General features: G+C 36.4%; 1 protein-coding gene across 1 annotated transcript in view; it reads right to left on the minus strand.

Annotated features, from left to right (window-relative positions):
• Nucleotides 1-19,062, minus strand: part of LOC123531250 (polycystin-1-like) — a 243,770-nt gene that overhangs the window by 60,437 nt on the left and 164,271 nt on the right. The window contains exons 13-14 of the mRNA XM_053518239.1: nt 9,219-9,315; nt 300-841 (exon numbers count right to left, since the gene is read on the minus strand). Of these exons, the coding sequence (XP_053374214.1) occupies nt 300-841; nt 9,219-9,315 (639 nt within the window). The remainder of the gene's footprint in view (nt 1-299; nt 842-9,218; nt 9,316-19,062) is intronic.

Here is a 19,062-nt window from a genome sequence, read left to right on the forward strand (position 1 = left end):
TTTCCATAGAAAACATGACAGATCTATTTTCCACAGTAAGGACCAGAAGGACCCAGTGTGATACTGTTTTCTTATAAAGCATAGGCAGCACTTAATTTGATATTCTATAGAAATACGCAAATGATATGAACCTCTAAGAAAGGTATGTCTCAGATAACAACGAGAAAGTAAACATAAATAATACAGAAAAAACCAACGCATCTTAGAGCTGACATTATACAGTGACACTGCAGTAATGTGTTTCAAAATCAATCTCATTTTTGCACATCTATTATTTATAATGATTATCAAACATATACCTTGTAACCAAAGGCTTCTCATATGTTCTGGCATCTGAGAAATTCCAAATAAATGTCAAGTCTCGTCCTCCTGTGACAACTGCTTTAACAACCACATGCCCGGTACTTCTGATGACCCATGGTGACCGTGTCGTCAAGGTGATGTCCTCAATAGGTATAAATAACCGTGCTGAAACTACTGAGGAAACTCTATTGGACACATTCACCACAATATTATACTCTCCTGGCATTTCAAATACATGAGCAAGATAAACTTTAAAATCACTGTCACCAGTTGCCATAGCAACAGGGTCAGATGAGTATACAATTTCATTTTCGCCATCTCCGTAGTTAATGTCTACCACAAAATCATGGTAACCAGCCACAAATACAATAATCTGTGTACGCTTTCCCACCAAGTTTCCAACGATTTCCAGGTCAACGTCTTCAATAACATTTTGAACTAGAACAGGAAGTGAAGCAGACACTGGTTGCCTAGCAACATCATTGAAAGCCTCCACTCTCACTGTATAATTTCCAGGTCTTGGTATCTGTATTTCATACTGCAAAAACAGATAAGGAAATATAATGCAATGTAAATGAGATTCCTTCAAGCTTTTTCCTTCCTTACAATATGCATCCATCTTCCCAAATTTTTACATGGGAGCTTTCATCTCAAATACAAGAGACTATAAAACAAAGATTAATTCTGGGAAATTTGAGCTCTCATGTAATATCTAAACATGAAATAAAACAAGTGTTATGAACAAAAGTTTAAAGTTGTTCAGATACTCAGAGGCACATGCACATGTTTGCAAATATGCTTCAATTTTTTTTTATATTATATATCTTGAAGTTGGTTGCTTCATGGTTTACATCAAAGTATCAAAAGAAAAGGACTACAGTAAATTACAAACACAATTTTAATAGTGTCTTCATTTCTAACGAGTGTGAGAGCCAAGCTGGTACAAAACTGCTCACCTTCAGGAGAAAGCTGACATTTGTATGGAGAAAAGCAGAGCACTATTTGAAATCTATTAAGCAAGGTCCATGCAAAGATAATACAGTCTAGCTTCCGATGTTGGAAACCAGCCTTGCCATTGGTCAATTTCAAGAATGAGCTCAAAATCATCTAATCAAATGCTAAACTTTTGAACTTGGTCTAATCCAGGTTTTATACACCTTGAACATGGTTAGGTGGAGATCCATCAAGCAGTTCAAGCAAAGAAATTGTTTTCTTTAATCTTTTCTTTTTTTTTACATCTGTTACAGAACAATTATGAAAGAGGTCTGTGAAGAGATGATATTAGAGACTAGATTCCTTGAATATTAACCCTTACGCTGCTAAATTTTAAATAATGAACTTGTCCCTCTTTCAATTTGGGCGGTATCATTACCTGTTAAAAGGGATGCTTACCAAAAAGACACTGACTGTATGGCTAACAGTGCAGATCATGATCAGACTGCATGGATGTGCAGGCTGATCATGATCTATACTGGTCGCAAAGGCAGAATCAATCGTGTCCAGCATGATAAGGGTTAATCATGTAGTTCATGAGAGGAAGTCATTGAAGATGGGGGAAGGATGGTAAGCTGGAATTCCCTTACTTGTACTAACAGGGCTGCCAACATTATGTGACTTTTTGATACCATACATATGGAGAAACGTCTCGATTCAGGTAACATTTTGCCTACATTTCATTTCTAATTACTGGACAGATTTTCATAAAATAAAGTGCATCGAAGACAGCAAAATGTGTGCTTTCCTCTGCACAAAGTGTGTGCCACATTTCTCAAGCATTTTGCCAAACTGCTTTTCACAAACTGTGTAGATAATGTACACACTTCCTTAGTTGGGCAAAGTGTTTGAGAAAAGTACCGAGAACTAATTGCAGGCATTTGTGCGGAGGAAAGCACTCATAAAAGCACTCATTTTGCTGTCTTCGACGCTTCTTATTATAGGAAAATCCGTCAAGTGATAAGGAAAATATAGGCAAAATGTCACCTGAATTGGGTCATTTTCTCCATGTGTAAAGTATCCAAGTCACGTGGGTTGGCTACCCTGACTAATAGGTAACCATGAGTAGCAAGAAAACAACAGGTGAGCTAATAATTAAGTGTTATGAAAGAATGCATCACTGAGGGATACAGAGCCCAAGACTTCCATCCCTGCATTCTTCCAGGACATGTTAAAGCAAAACATTTTAACTTGAAATATCCAAATCTTCTAGAAAATCTTCAGATATTCAGAAACACAATTCCCTTTTCCCCAGACAATGAAAAAAGAATGTTTTCTTCACTGGATAAACATTACATTAAAGCAGAATTGTCATCTCTAGTTGTACTTTAATATCAGCTCAAACTGTCATCTAGATAACAAAACTGTAATTAAGTGTCATCATTCCATTTTATAAGATATAATTAGCTACCAACCAGACATGATTTAATGTTCTCATGCACAATAGCATAATTATTATACAGTGAAACACTGATCGCTCGAGCATCATTGACTCGAGCCCCTGGGCTCGCTCGAGCAATTCATGTGGTCCCGGTCGATTTCCTTCTATTTTCTATATGAAATTACCATGGCTGGGTCGAGCATCGATAACTCGATCGCTCGAGCATGACGCCTGGTCCCTGCAAATTAATTTACTCTTTGTTGCTTATGGCAAACTCGAGCAGAGGTGTCACAAAGTTCACACCTTCGGGGGTCAGAATGTATCGGTTAATTCAAAATTTTCAATCAACAGTTGTTTGCATGCAAATAAAGGAAATAATATAGCCTTTTCATAAAATTGAGACGATAATTATGAGATCTTAATTTGAAGAAGAAAATTGCAAGTTTGATTACAGTTTTTGAAATTAAAAAAAAATGTCTTAGCTATTTCTTCACATGTACCATTTACGATCTATCATAAATAACGTTTGTAATACGTTTTTTTTTTTTTAAAATGTTTCGAGTGTGTTATTATTACGCATCACCGTTTCCTCTGCAAATGGTTTCGATGACAATTGGTAAAACAAACTTAAATTTTCTTCGTATGTTGGTCAATGTTTGGGTCACTCGAAACCATGGATAACTCGAGCATTTTGCTCATCCCCTTGCAACTTCGAGCGAGCGGTGTTTCACTGTATCTTCAAAGAATGCCTTTAATATGGAATAATCAGGAAAGTTAATGGTGGAGAAAAATGTAAAATACACTGGTGAATGAAAATTAACTATAGGAATTTTTAACAAACTTCGCATGACCTATGATGACCCTGCTGTCAAGGTGATGTCCAATGTAAGTAAGAGAAGCTGAGAAAAAAATACGTGAAACACAATAATCATTAAAGTTAGGAAAAAAGGATCTGCAATAACGAATAATGGGAAATCAACATGAAAGAACCTACAGTTTGGGAAAAAATAAGAAAACCTGTAACTATGAAAAAATGGAAGACTAACCTGCAATCTGAGGGAAAAGGAAAAACAATATGAAAGAACTTACAATTTGGGAAAAAAGTAGAACCTAGTACTACAGAAAAATGGAAGACCGACATGAAAGAGGGGATAAATAAAACTAAATGAAAGAATCTATAATTAGGAGAACAAGAGCTGTCCGTAAGACAGCCAAGCTCGACTATTCGAAATATTGTCCCAGAAGCAGGAAAATATTACCCAAAAAGGTTAAATATCAAAAGAGTTTTAAGTTCAAAAGGGGGAATAATTTGACCAAAATGCATATCAGTTATGGGACTTGCTGTTATCAACTAGTTTTATAACTCCGAAGGCACATGTGAAGTTTCAATTCAATATCTGCATTAGTTTTGGAGATAGAAACTCACATGTAAAACTTTAACCAGAATTTTCAAAGTCCAAAAGGGGGCATAATTTGCCCAAAATACATGCCAGATGTATGGGACTTGATCCAGTGAGGTTAGTAATTGATCTAGAAAAAGAAAAAATATGTTTCAAATCTATATGCCTTTTAGTAATAGCTGTATGTACTAAAAGCATGCAAAAGTTTAACCAGAATTTGCTAAGTCCAAAAGGGGGCATAATTTGGCCAAAATGAAGGTCAGAGTTATGGGACTTGCTGCTATCAACTAGTTTTATAACCCCGAAGAAACGTGAAGTTTCAAATCAATATCTGCATTAGTTTTGGAGATAATAACTTGCATGTAAAACTTTAACCAAAATTTTCTAAGTCTAAAAGGGGGCATGATTTGCTCAAAAAACATGTCAGAGTTATGGGACTTGACCCAGTGAGGTTAGTAATTGATCTAGAAAAAGAAAAAATAAGTTTCAAATCTATATGCCTTTTAGAAATAGCTGTATGTACTTGCACGCAAAACTTTAACCAGAATTTTCTAAGTCCAAAAGGGGGCATAATTTGGCCAAAATGAAGGTCAGAGTTATGGGACTTGCTGCTATCAACTAGTTTTATAACCCCGAAGACACATGTGAAGTTTCAAATCAATATCTGCATTAGTTTTGGAGATAGTAACTTGCATGTAAAACTTTAACCAAAATTTTCTAAGTCCAAAAGGGGGCATAATTTGCTCAAAATACATGTCAGAGTTATGGGACTTGACCCAGAGAGGTTGGTAATTGACGTAGAAAAAGAAAAAATAAGTTTCAAAACTATATGCCTTTAATTGATGGCTGTATGTACTTGCATGCAAAAACTTAACCAAGGTGTGACGTCGACGCAGACGCCAGGGTGAGTAGAATAGCTGGACTATTCTTCAAATAGTCGAGCTAAAAAGGAAAACCAACATGAAAGAACATACAATTTGGAAAAAGGAAAATCAAGATGAAAAAACATACCATTTGGAAACAAGAGGGCCATGAAGGCCCTGTATCGCTTACCTGACCTGTTGACCTAATTATCATCAAGATAGTTTCATTAAGATATGGTCATAAATGTGGCCTCAAAACTGCTAACTAACTTTTCCTTTGATATGACCCTGTGACCTAGTTTTTGACCCCACATGACCCAGATTTGAACTTGACCTAAAGATCATCAAGATTAACATTCTAACTAAGATTCATGAAAATACAGTCATAAATGTAACCTCCAGAGTGTTAACAAGCTTTTCCTTTGATTTGACCCGGTGACCTAGTTTTTGACCCCAGATGACCCAATATCGAATTCATCCAAGATTTTATTGAGGGTAACATTCTGACCAAGTTTCATTAAGATTGGGCCAAAATTGTGACCTCTAGAGTGTTAACAAGCATTTCCTTTGATTTGACCTGGTGACCTAGTTTTTGACCCCAGATGACCCAATATCGAAATTGTCCAAGATTTTATTGAGGGTAACATTCTGACCAAGTTTCATTAAGATTAGGCTAAACTTGTGACTTCTAGAGTGTTAACAGTCAAATTGTTGACGACGACGGACGAAGGACACAGGGCGACCACAAAAGCTCACCTTGAGCACTTTGTGCTCAGGTGAGCTAAAAAGGAAAACCAAGACGAAATTACCACCAATTAGGGAAAAAGGAAAATTAATGTGAAAGAAGCACGACAATAAAGGAAAGAATCAATTTGTAAAAGTCTGCAAAGCTGCGAGTGAAAGAATGTTTAAAAGACATTTGATTCCTGGGAACCACTGCAGAAGACTGAAACATGGTTGAGAAAAGATGAACACTCTTAACTAGCTCCATAAAATACAACATAACAATTCATCATAAATGGCACTAAAACTGTATTCTTCACAGTTGAGGTATCTGATAAGAAAAGTAGTTCAAAGCAAAATCAATGAGCAGTATCAATACACAAAGATTACAACAAGCTGACATCAAACCCATGTCAATGATTAAAAGTAGTTCCTTTGATTCTATAACATCGGAATTACCTTCATTCAATTTTCTCCAATACATGTGCCATTTTCTGCAGCAAATAAAATCAAGTGAATTAAAAAGCCTGTATAAAATCCACAACTTTATGGAGCTGCACGAGAAAACTATTACTGATGAGCTATCTTATTTCATCTAAATTGCAGGAAACAAGAAAATGAAGTTTGATTGCCTACTTCAGAACTTGGTTTTTATACATTTCATCATTTTCAAAGGGTCATAAAAAGATATCAGCTAAAATTAAGTTGTATTGATACTGAAATGATCAATGAAATATAAAATTGATTTTGCTGTACGGAAAGTAATTGTTGGTTTCTAAGACTATCTACTTGTTCTGGGATTAGGTTTTGTAAAACATAGATTTCTTATACATCAAACTGTAAACTTCATTCAATTTATTTCCATGCAAACAGGAGGATTTGTTTGGTCTTTTTTTGGAGTTTAGCACTGATTTTCAATATTATTTCAGTAATGTAATGGAAAGCAGTTGACGAAACCAGTGCTCCTAGATTCTGTACCAGATCAAAATCATAAGAATATCCCAATTATAGGAAGATTACGAGATTAACTTGAACTTTTATTTTCGTAATAAGCCGTTCCTGGCCCATGAACATTTGCATAAACTTTACATGTTAACATGTACAAGAAATACTAGTATGACATGCAGGTCAGATGGCGGACAAAAACACATACAGAAATAGTATTAAACATTTGAACATTATATACAACATTTACAGGGAGTCAGACAATAATGAGCTATTTAATATTATATAAAATTATTCAATAGTTGTCTAACGATCTTATATATGCTGTGTTTCCACCAGTTACTAGTTCTATGAATTTAACTAAATTTGGACAATTCTAAAGTAAGGTTTAATGTATTGTTTTCTCTATGAAGGTCACAAACATTTTGGTATACAAACATGTGTCAACTGATACAACAGTTATGGCAAAGTTATGAAGGTGCAACATCTATAAACATTTTGATTCCCAGTAACCTTGCCCTTGAATCAAGGGGAATTGTATGGGTGTACATTATGACCCCTGGTGACATTGACGATAGGAGAGTTGTATGGATATACACTGATCCCGGTGACCTTGACTTCAAAGATAGAAAAAATTATATTGGTGCACACTATGACCTGTACTTACCTCGACTCTGAAGATAGAAGAATCATATGGGTATATACTATGACCCCCAAAGACCTCCATTCTGAAGATTTTGTTTGTTTGTTTTGGGTTTAACGCCATTTTTCAACAGTATTTCAATAGGAAAATTGTATGAGTGTACACTATGACCCCTAGTGACCTTGACCCCAGAAGACAGGAGAATGGTGGAAGTATACACTTAAAAGATAGATTTTGAACAGATTAATTAAAGATATTGTAGTGTGCAAGAATCAAAAAATTTTCTTCCAAGACCACATTATAAACATATCTTAATGTATATTAACATATTTTTCACAGAACACATTAACATACACTTGCACAAACCACATTTTTTTCCTCTTAAAAGAAGAGAATGAGCAAAACATGAAAGTTTTCCAGAATGTTCCGATGAAGAAACATTTTTTGGCCTTCATTTTCTATTCAAAGTGTATTGATTACAAGCTTGGCTAACTTGATAATGTTTTGAAAATAAACTTTCAATTAACTCCTAAGAAAATTGTTATTGCCAGAATAAAATTGATATTTCTCTTTCTGTGGGCTATGACAGAGTGCCGTATTTCACGTTTAGAAAAAAACCCTCCTTACAAAGCATTTTCTATTGATGTAAAAAATAATTTAATGGAAGTTAAACAGCTAGCAGCCTTCTATTTCACAGAACTTGATTATTGGTCCTGCTGCCATATTCTCATATTGAGATGTGTCTCTCTGACATAAACATTATATACATGTATAGCAGTCATGCTGTCCACAGAAAATCTTACCTAGTTTTCTTAGGTAAACGATTTAACTTTAATGGTATAAGAATACCCAAGATGCCCCTCCAAGCAGGAAGGGCATTACATCAGATATAGACAGACACCTTACTCTCCGCAAGCAAGCCCAAAGGCTTCCTCATATGACGACTGAGCAGCTCTTGAACCCACACAAGTTTGGTGCAAGTGATTCAAAGTCAGTGACCTTAACCACTTCGCCACAGAGGTCACATTTACAAGTTCAGTTGATATACCATTGTGTTTTTTCAGCACAAAATCAAGTAAAACTAAATTTATCAAGTTACTTTGAGAGATTAAAATTATCAGAAAATTTAGTTCCCTACAAAAAGTTCAAATTCTGTAATTCACCAATACAGAAATAATAATTTTGCTGACAAGTAAACAACAATATTTTTGAGATTTGTTTATGAGCTTCCAAGGTCAAGCTGAACAAAATAGTTCACTCTTGTCTTTACAGAAATTATTCAGAGAATTTGTTGACACAAAATTCAAATTATGTAATTGATCAAAATTGAAATAATGATTTTGTTGTCTCTGTTGCCAAGGCAATAACAATACACAATTTTTTGAGATTTGTTTGCATGTTTCCAAGGTCAAGTCAAACTGGTAAAAAAAACTCATATCTTGACAGGAATTGTACCATGATCAGAGTCTGACAATAAATCTGTAAAGCCATTGTATGAACAAAGACACTTGTTTCACTGATGTTACAAAATTACAGTATGTCTGGGTGGGGTTATCAATTCCTGCATTATGCCTCCAGATCTTTTTTCCTGTACATCCAAAAATCATGCAATAAAAAACATAAATCTGAACAAGCTCTACCCCAAACAAACGACAATCTGAAGCTGCTCCAGTCATATCAACAACAGGAAAAGGTTATGTTATTCTTAACCCTTCCCTGCTAAATTTCTATAATGAACTTGTCCATCTTTCAATTTGGACAGAACCATTAACTGTTAAAAGGGGTGCTTACCAAAAATATACTGACTGAATGGCGAACAGTGCAGATCTTGATCAGACTGCATGGATGTGCAGGCTGATCATGATCTGCACTGGTTGCAAAGGCATTATCAATTGTGTCAAGCAAGGTAATTCTTATTATTATGTTATCACTGATATTGAAACCTTTCTGACGCTATTAAAAATTACCTGTGATTTAGGTATAAGTATACTGTCATCCAACGTCCAGTTATACAAGATGTTTGTCCCTGTTAAAGTTGTTGCTAACCATGTACAAGACTCGTACCTGAAAATATATACAATATATAAATTACAACTTCAGAATATACAGATATATACAAATCAAATCTAGAAAATCAGCATGACTCATATACAAGGGGACAGATCTGGACTTAGATGCTGGGGTACAGCACTGGACACATATGTAGGAGTACAGCACTGTGTTACAGAACTGCTGGACACATATGTAGGATTTCAGCATTGGACACATAATTATGTAGGAGTACAGCAGTGTACACATGCAGGGGTACAGCAGTGTACACATATGCATGGGTACAGCGCTGGACACCTATGCAGGGGTACAGCGCTGGACACCTATGCAGGGGTACAGCGCTGGACACCTATGCAGGGGTACAGCGCTGGACACCTATGCAGGGGTACAGCGCTATATGCAGGGGTACAGCGCTGGACACATATGCAGGGGTACAGCGCTGGACACATATGCATGGGTACAGCACTGGACACATATGCATGGGTACAGCACTGGACACATATGCATGGGTACAGCACTGGACACATATGCATGGGTACAGCACTGGACACATATGCAGGGGTACAGCACTGGACACATATGCATGGGTACAGCACTGGACACATATGCATGGGTACAGCACTGGACACATATGCAGGGGTACAGCACTGGACACATATGCAGGGGTACAGCACTGGACATATATGCAGGGGTACAGCACTGGACACATATGCATGCGTACAGCACTTGACACTTATGCAGGGGTAGAGCACTGATCTCAGATACTGGTGTACAGCACTGGACTAAGATGCAGGGGTACAGAACTGGACTCTGATACAGGAGTATGCACTGAACTTAGATACTGGGGTACAGCACTGAATTTACATACTTGGGTACAGCACTGAACTTAGATATTACAGTAAAGCACTGGACTCAGATGCAGGGGTATTAAACTGGACTCTTGAGGCAGCAGGTATGAATCCAGCCTGTAGCTGTGTTCGACTAAATCTCCACATGTAAGGACTTACTCTATCAGGCCAGCATTTTTTAATTTTCTGGTTTACGGGAGCGCCGACCCTATTTTTTGACAAAACAAAATAAAAATAAAAGTCATTTTCAGTACTTTTATTTTCATTTTACCCGCCGACCGTCCATAATTGCTGCTGCCAAAAATAAAGGTTTAACTGTAAGGTAGAGGTTTTTGATCAAGATCAGTAGACGCATGAAAAATGGCGGCCTCCATGAATGTAAATTGTGTGAAATTAAATAGGAAAAATATACAAGTTAACAGACAATAATCTTTGGAATAAGTTGGCAGAGATACCAAGTATTGTAAACAAACTGGATATGAGTAGAAATTACAGCACCTAAAGCTCAACATTAGAAATAATCACGTATGAAAAATGACCTTCACTATCAACGCTGTCCAGATGTTGAAAAATCTGGCGTATCACATGTACGAGATTTGTTGTCTGTATATTATGATTGGACAACGATCAAATTCATGTGGGACTGTCAGAAAAATACCACAATTGATAAAAAGGAAAGAAACCAAAGAAATGGCAAAATGGAAGAGCAAAAGTGAGTATCAACTTGCTAAACATGTATTTTTTTACTTTGAAGTCATGAGGGTTAGAGAAGAAAAAATAACAAATACCACAATTTTCAGTAGTTCTGTTCAAAAACATAGTGCAATTTCAATGGAAAATGACACATGTCTCACATAATTATGCTTGACAATGATACATGTGATAAAAAAATGAAACTAGTCAAAATAATTGGACAGTCAGATTATTAAATGGTTGTTAAATATTTGTGATGGGCAATCTAATCCGAGTGGAGATATTGCCCATATGAAAAGATTAGCTCAATATTTCCTAAGATCCTGTCAAATTAGTTTGACTAAAGTTCTAGCCAGGTACTATAATTCTAAAGATAATTATCAAACATGAAACTCCCAGCAATATTCTCATGTTCACTTGAAGTATACCGATAAAATCTGTAAGAAGACCCTTTGAAAGTATGTTTGGGACAAACATTTAGACACTATATGCCACATGTGCCTTTGACACTGAGGAACACATAATGACATATCCAGTAATAAATGTTTTTTCGGACTCATAACTTACTAAGTGAGTACGTCTAAGTCCCATCCCGGTGAAGAGTCTTATAAATCTCTAATACTGTTGTTTGAACATCAGCCATAAGGCCGTTATTTTGTATACATTTTAGCTGAACCAAAATTCAGATTGTTTCGGCTTGTCAAACAATATAGGTGGCACTGACAGTCGGCAAAATATAAAACAATATATAAGCTACTGAAACTTAACCAAATCCATTTAATTTTAAAGCCAGTGTGTATAATATTTATCAATTTGTAATTTTTGCTTTCTGTCAGTGCCTATCTTTTAAGACTTTGCAACTCCGGCCAATTAGGCCTAAAAAAAAAAAATTCTTTGTTTACGGTAACATGCTCAAAAAAATTAAGGTAGGTAGGTCGGAAATTTTTTTTTTTTGGAAATTTTTTTTATTAAGGGAGACTTTTCGGAAATTATTTTTTTGTCAAAAAATGATTACAAATAAGGGGGTTATGCCTTTAGAGCATCAGTAAGTTGATTTCTAACATCACTGGCCATGTTTAAAGCATAAAAAGTGCAGTTTTGCATCTTTTTGTTAAAAAGTTGAAAAAAATGTTCTCCAAGGCCATAAAAACATTTAGGGTCGGGCCAAAAATTTAGGGTAGGTCGGGATACCGGAAACAAACAATTTTTTTTTTTTACGCCTTAATATGCATGTATGCAGGATGCAGACCTAAAGTAGTCAAGTGCATATCCCCACTTTAATAGCAGTTTTTATTTATGTTTTTATAATAAACATTATGCAATGTTCTTATGTTCTGTATATTTTATTATGAAAAATGTTTCCACAGGTCTATTTTTACTACAAAATAGATACATACAAAAACACAAGTAATACATATCCTTTGTGACTTTGAATGTCATTATTCATACAAGCTACACATAAAGAAAACAACAGTATACTGAGATGATGAGATATAAACTAGTTCAGAATAGTTCATTTGTGAGTATGTATGCAATTTAAGCTTGCAAGCTTTTGTTTTCTGTGGTGTACAAAAAATAAAAAAATTGTATCCTTTTGGACGTTTTATTTTTATTTATTTGGTCGACTGCTCAAAACTGGGATTTTTATTTTTATTTGTCCCCCCGACCCAAATTTTTTGAAAAATCTCCCGTAAACCAGAAAATAAAAAAATGCTGGCCTTATCAATGAAATAACTAATGCCAACAAGAGTTGTCACGCTACAGTTGTCTGCACAAAATATGCCAGAATAGTTTAAGTATGAATTATTTTGTGACCTTGACCTTGACCTGAGTGACCCTGCAAAAAGCAGATCAATGTTCTACATTTGGAATGCAAGAAACACTAAAAGCACAGTATAATTAACACAAACAGTAACTTCTGTGACCCTGGAAACTCAATTTGATATAAAAGATAACAATAGATGCAATTAGTAAAAGACATTACATTTTCCTCATAAAGACCAGTTAATGGAAGACAGAAAGGTGAGATAAGCTCTCTAATTAAACATTTCAAATGTCTACAGACAGGAAACATGATGGTACAAGTTTCTAATTAAGCAATTCATGATCTACAGTGCAAAAAACACACTCTCATTATGAGCAATGGAGAGCATACCTCAAGGTAGTTTTTTATGTTTCCTTCCAGGTACATCAGTAGATAAACACCCTTTATTTTACTGCTTCCTACATGGAAAAAATTAGAAGCAAATCTTAACTCATATTCCATCCTGCTTTACAACTTTTCCAGCAATTCTATAGGTATATCAAAAAGATTTTACTGTATTCATGATTTTTCTATACCAAGTGTTTTCGATCTGCGATGAATTACACTGTCCTAAAATTACACTGTCCTCAAATTACACTGTCCTAAAATTACGCTGTCCTCAAATTACACTGTCCTAAAATTACACTGTCCTCAAAGTTGAGATGTATCAGATATCATAGCCCTGCATTGTTTTGTTTAACCCTTACCATGCTAAATTTCTATGGTGAACTCATCCATCTTCCAATTTGGACAGTATCATTAACTGATAAAAGGGCTGCTTACCAAAACGATACTGGCTGAATAGCGAACAATGCAGACCAAGATCAGACTGCATGGATGTACAGGCTGATCTGGGTCTGCACTGGTCGCAAAGGCAGATTCACTTGCTGCCTGCAGGCAAAGGGTTAAAGTACATTGCGAAGGCCTTTAGCTTCCAAACTTTTCTCAGTCACATAAACAATGATGTCTATTTTTAGCAGTGAGCAAAATGGCTGCCTCACTGGAATATAATGTCATAGACATGTGACATGATACCCCACCCAATCACATCTGTACTATCCTCTTAAACCTGAGCACCAAGCGGGAAGCTTCTAGTACCATTTTTCATGTCTTTGGTATGACGCAGACAGACAGCGATCCCATAAACTCCTGCACTCAAAGCTGGTGCTCTACCACTAAGCTACTGAGGTAGTTGTCTGTCTTGCACTATCCTCTAATACCTAAAATGACTAATATCCCTCTGGGCAATGAAGGAGGGGGTGATGACCAATATCCCACTGGAGAAATCTGCAATCGGCAATGAAGGGGGCAGTGGCAGGGACTATAAATGTGTTCAGATACAAAATAAACATTACGGGGCAGAGAATATAACTACACCCCTTTCCACTTGACCCTTACTATGCTGTACATGATTGATTCTGCCTTTGCAACCAGTGTAGATCATGATCAGCCTGCACATTTGTGCAGTCTGATCATGATCTGCACTGTTCGCCATTCAGTCAGTATCGTTTTGGTTAGCAGTTTGATTAACAGTTAATGGTACTTTCCAAATTGAAAGATGGACAAGTTCATTATAGGAATTTAGCATGGTAAGGGTTAAAGTTATACAAGAGAAAATATAACAATAATGTACTGACTTCAAGTATAAAGAGGTGACTGAATTAGCACCGACAGCTCCAAAGTACCATGGCCCTTTAACCTTACAGATTCCAGACAGACACTTGAGAGAAAATTGAATTGCTTATAAAACAATTATATTCTCGCTATCAAATTTACACCTATGTGTATTAGATTAGTCTGTAGAAGAATGTAAATTTGACAGACTGAAAAAAACATATTTGTTTATTTTGTTAAGTTTTTCCACTTCACAGTCTAGACTATGTAAGAATCTATAGACTTCCACAGTAATAGTTGATTTACTAGTTATAAAGATGCCCTTTACAATATCCAGTGATTTCTCTAATGGAATGCAGGTTCCTTACAAATGATTATGTACTTTCCCCATGAAATTAATCATAACTAGAACTGTCACAGGAGTGACGAATACGGCCTTGTCACAGAAGTATGGCAACCATAAGAAAGAAATGGCCACAAGAAGGTGTAATTTAAGTTGTTTAACTTAAAAGTGAAACAAGAGCTGTCTCCGTAGGATGACACATGCCCCCGATGGCACTTTGAATGAATAGTTATGGCCGATATTAGAGTTTAGGACCTTTGACCTATGGAGCTGGGTCTTGCGCGTGACACATCGCCTTACTGTGTCACACATTCATGCATAGTTATTTTAAAATCCATGCATGAATGACAAAGATATGGACCGGACATGCCCATCAATGCACTATCATGAAAAATGATCTTTAACGTCTAAGTGTGACTTTGACCTTTGAGCTACGGACCTGGGTCTTGCGTGTGACATGTCGTCTTATTGTAGTACACATTCATGCCAAGTTATTTGAAAATCCATCCATCGATGACAAAGATATGGACCGAACACGCCCATCAATGCACATTCCTTTAACGTCTAAGTGTGACCTTGACCTTTGAGCTACGGACCTGGGTCTTGCACACTGCACGTCGTCTTACTGTGGTACACATTCATGCCAAGTTATTTGAAAATCTATCCATCGATGACAAAGATATGGACCGGACACACCCATCAATGCACTATCCTTTAACGTCTAAGTGTGACCTTGACCTTTGAGCTATGGACCTGGGTCTTGCGCATTGCAAGTCGTCTTACTGTGGTACACATTCATGCCAAGTTATTTGAAAATCCATCCATCGATGACAAAGATATGGACAGGACACGCCCATCAATGCACTATCCTTTAACGTCTAAGTGTGACCTTGACCTTTGAGCTATGGACCTGGGTCTTGCGCACTGCACGTCGCCTTACTGTGGTATACATTCATGCCAAGTTATTTGAAAATCCATCCATCGATGACAAAGATATGGACCGGACATGAAAATTGCAGACAGACCGACAGACCGACAGACGGTTCAAAAACTATATGCCTCCCTTCGGGGGCAAAAAAACTGAAACGAGTGTTTGTGAAAGAGCCTCAATAGGAAAAGTTAATAGGAAAATATGAATTTTATCAGTAAATTAGCTTTACAAGGCATCAGTCAATAGGAAAAGTTAATAGGAAAATATGAATTTTATCAGAAAATTAGCTTTACAAGGCATCAGTCAATAGGACAAGAGATCACAGAGTGATCTTGGCGCCCACCAATGTGCCATTTTTGAGTGTTCCAAATTTCAAGACTTACTGACTAGCTCAAGGTCAAATTTCATTTTCGTACACAACACAAATCTATGCATGTGGTCCAAATTCGAAGCCTGTACCTTCAAAAATGTGAAAGTAGGTCACTAGGTCAATGTCAAGGTCAAAGTTTGCTTCGGTACACAAAACTATGCATGTGGTCCTAAATTTGAAGCCTGTAGCTACAGAAATGTGAAAGTAGGTCACTAGGTCAATCTTAAGGTCAAAGTTCATTTTGGTACCCAAAACTATGCAAGTGGTCCAAATTTGAAGGCTGTAGCTTGAGAAATGTAAAACTAGGTCACTAGGTCAAAATCCAGGTCAAATTTTACTTCGGAATACAAAACTATGCATGTGGTCCAAATTTGAAGCCTGTACCTTCAAAAATGTGAAAGTAGGTCACTAGGTCAATGTAAAGGTCAAAGTTTGTTTCGGTACACAAAACTATGCATGTGGTCCAAATTTGAAGGCTGTAGCTTGAGAAATGTAAAAGTAGGTCACTAGGTCAAAATCAAGGTCAAATATTATTTCGGAATACAAAACTATGCATGTGGTCCAAATTTGAAGCCTGTACCTTAAAAATGTGAAAGTAGGTCACTAGGTCAATGTAAAGGTCAAAGGTCATTTCAGTACACAAAACTATGCAAGTGGTCCAAATTTGAAGGCTGTAGCTTGAGAAATGTAAAAGTAGGTCACTAGGTCAAAATTAAGGTCAAATATTATTTCGGAATACAAAACTATGCATGTGGTCCAAATTTGAAGCCTGTACCTTAAAAATGTGAAAGTAGGTCACTAGGTCAATGTAAAGGTCAAAGGTCATTTCAGTACACAAAACTATGCAAGTGGTCCAAATTTGAAGCCTGTACCTTCAAAAATGTGAAAGTAGGTCACTAGGTCATTGTCAAGGTTTTTTTCGGTACACAAAACTATGCATGTAGTCCAAATTTGAAGGCTGTAGCTTGAGAAATGTGAAAGTAGGTCACTAGGTCAAAATCAATGTCAAATTTCATTTTGAAACACGAAACTATACATATGGTCCAAATTTGATGCCTGTACCTTCAAAAATGTGAAAGTAGGTCACTAGGTCAAAATAAAGGTCAAAGTTTTTTCCAGTGCACAAAATTATGCATGTGGTCCAAATTTGAAAGCTGTAGCTACAGAAATGTGAAAGTAGGTCACTAGGTCAAAATCAAGGTCAACTCATGTCAAGGTTCATCTTGCCACTCAAAAATATACATGTGGTCCAAGTTTGAATGTTGTAGTTACTGACAAGAACATTTTAAAAGCTTTTCCCTATATAAGTCTATATGAACCAATTGACCCCCGGGGCGGGGCCATATTTAACCCTAGGAGGATAATTTGAACAAACTTGGTAGAGAACCACTAGATGATGCTACATTACAAGTATCAAAGCCCTAGGCTTTGTGGTTTGGACAAGAAGATTTTCAAAGTTTTTCCCTATATAAGTCTATGTAAACCATATGACCCCCAGGGCGGGGCCATATTTGACCCTAGGGGTATAATTTGATCAATCTTAGTTGAAGACCACTAGATGATGTCACATACAAAATATCAAAGCCCTAGGCCCTGTGGTTTTGGACAAGAGGTTATTCAAAGTTTTTCCCTATATAAGTCTATATAAACCATGTGACCCCCAGGGCGGGGCCATATTTGACCCCAGAGAAATAATTTGAATCATCTTGGTAGAGGACCACTAGATGATGCTTCATACCAAATATCAAAGTCCTAGGCTCTGTGGTTTTGGACAAGAAGGTTTTCAAAGTTTTTCCCTATATAAATCTATATAAATTATAGAAATAAACAAAGGGCCATAACTCACTCATAAATTGTTGAACCAGTCTGATTTTCAGGGGGACACAACTAGGGTACCAATACATCATTCTGACAAAGTTTGGTCAAAATCCCCCAAGTAGTTTCTGAGGAGATGCGATAACGAGAAATTGTTAACGGACGGACGGACGGACGGACGGACGGACGGACGGACGGACTGACGGACGGACGGACGGAATGACGGACCACGGACGCAGAGTGATTTTAATAGCCCACCATCTGATGATGGTGGGCTAAAAAGTTGATAGGAAAATATGAATTTTATCAGTAAATTAGCTTTACAAGGCATCAGTCAATAGGAAAAGTTAATAGGAAAATATGAATTTTATCAGTAAATTAGCTTGACAAGGCATCAGTCAATAGGAAAAGTTAATAATAAAATATGAATTTTATCAGTAAATTAGCTTTACAAGGAAGGTCCGAGTAATCAGAGTTATTACCCGGAAACCATTAGTTTGGCAAATTTTAAGTTGGAAAGGGGCCATTTCTAAGTCAAACAAGAGCATCGTCTTGTGGGTGCAGACAATCATCTGATTTTTTTGTCTCTATATAATAGAAATATTGTCCAACCCGTGAGTTTTTATGATATTTTCTATGATAGTTTAGGAGAAAAGCTGACCTAAACATAAAACTTAACCAAGAAATCTGATATTTTCTAAGTCCAAAAGGGGCCATAATTCTTGCAAAAAGCAGGATGGAGTTATGTTTCTTGCTGTACAGTGTCAGCTATTGATGGTGAACAAGTGCTGCATGTTTTACAGCAATAGCTTTAATAGTTTAGGAGAAAAACGGACCTAAACATAAAACTTAACCAGGCAATGCCGATGCCGATGCCGATGCCAACGCCAACGCAGACGCAGATCAAGTGATGATAAATAACTCATCATTTTTATTCTCCAAAAATCAGATGAGCTAAAAATGGTGGTTTGCAGCCAATGTCGAACTTGACCTGTATTTTATGATATTACACCTGTGTAACAAATATTATTTAAAACTGTCAAGTCTTTCAAGAGTTATTGTCCGAAAACCATGAAAACCAACGGACCGCCCGACAAGCTCACTCCTATATATCCCCCCACACTCAAACTTCGTTTGTAGTGGTATAATAAACAAATTAAATTCTCACTGATTTTATCTTCAAAGTGCAATCAACAAATTCATATCTACAAATAAATAGCCATTTTTGGGCAAAACCATGGAATTTCATGAAATCAAACAATTTGACAATATGCATTTTTAATCAAATCCTGTGTAAATGATAATGTAAAAATATTTCATTCCAACTGCAAATGGGAAGATTTG

Source organism: Mercenaria mercenaria, chromosome 11 (genome assembly GCF_021730395.1).
Source record: "Mercenaria mercenaria strain notata chromosome 11, MADL_Memer_1, whole genome shotgun sequence".
Classification (NCBI taxonomy): Eukaryota; Metazoa; Mollusca; class Bivalvia; order Venerida; family Veneridae; genus Mercenaria; species Mercenaria mercenaria.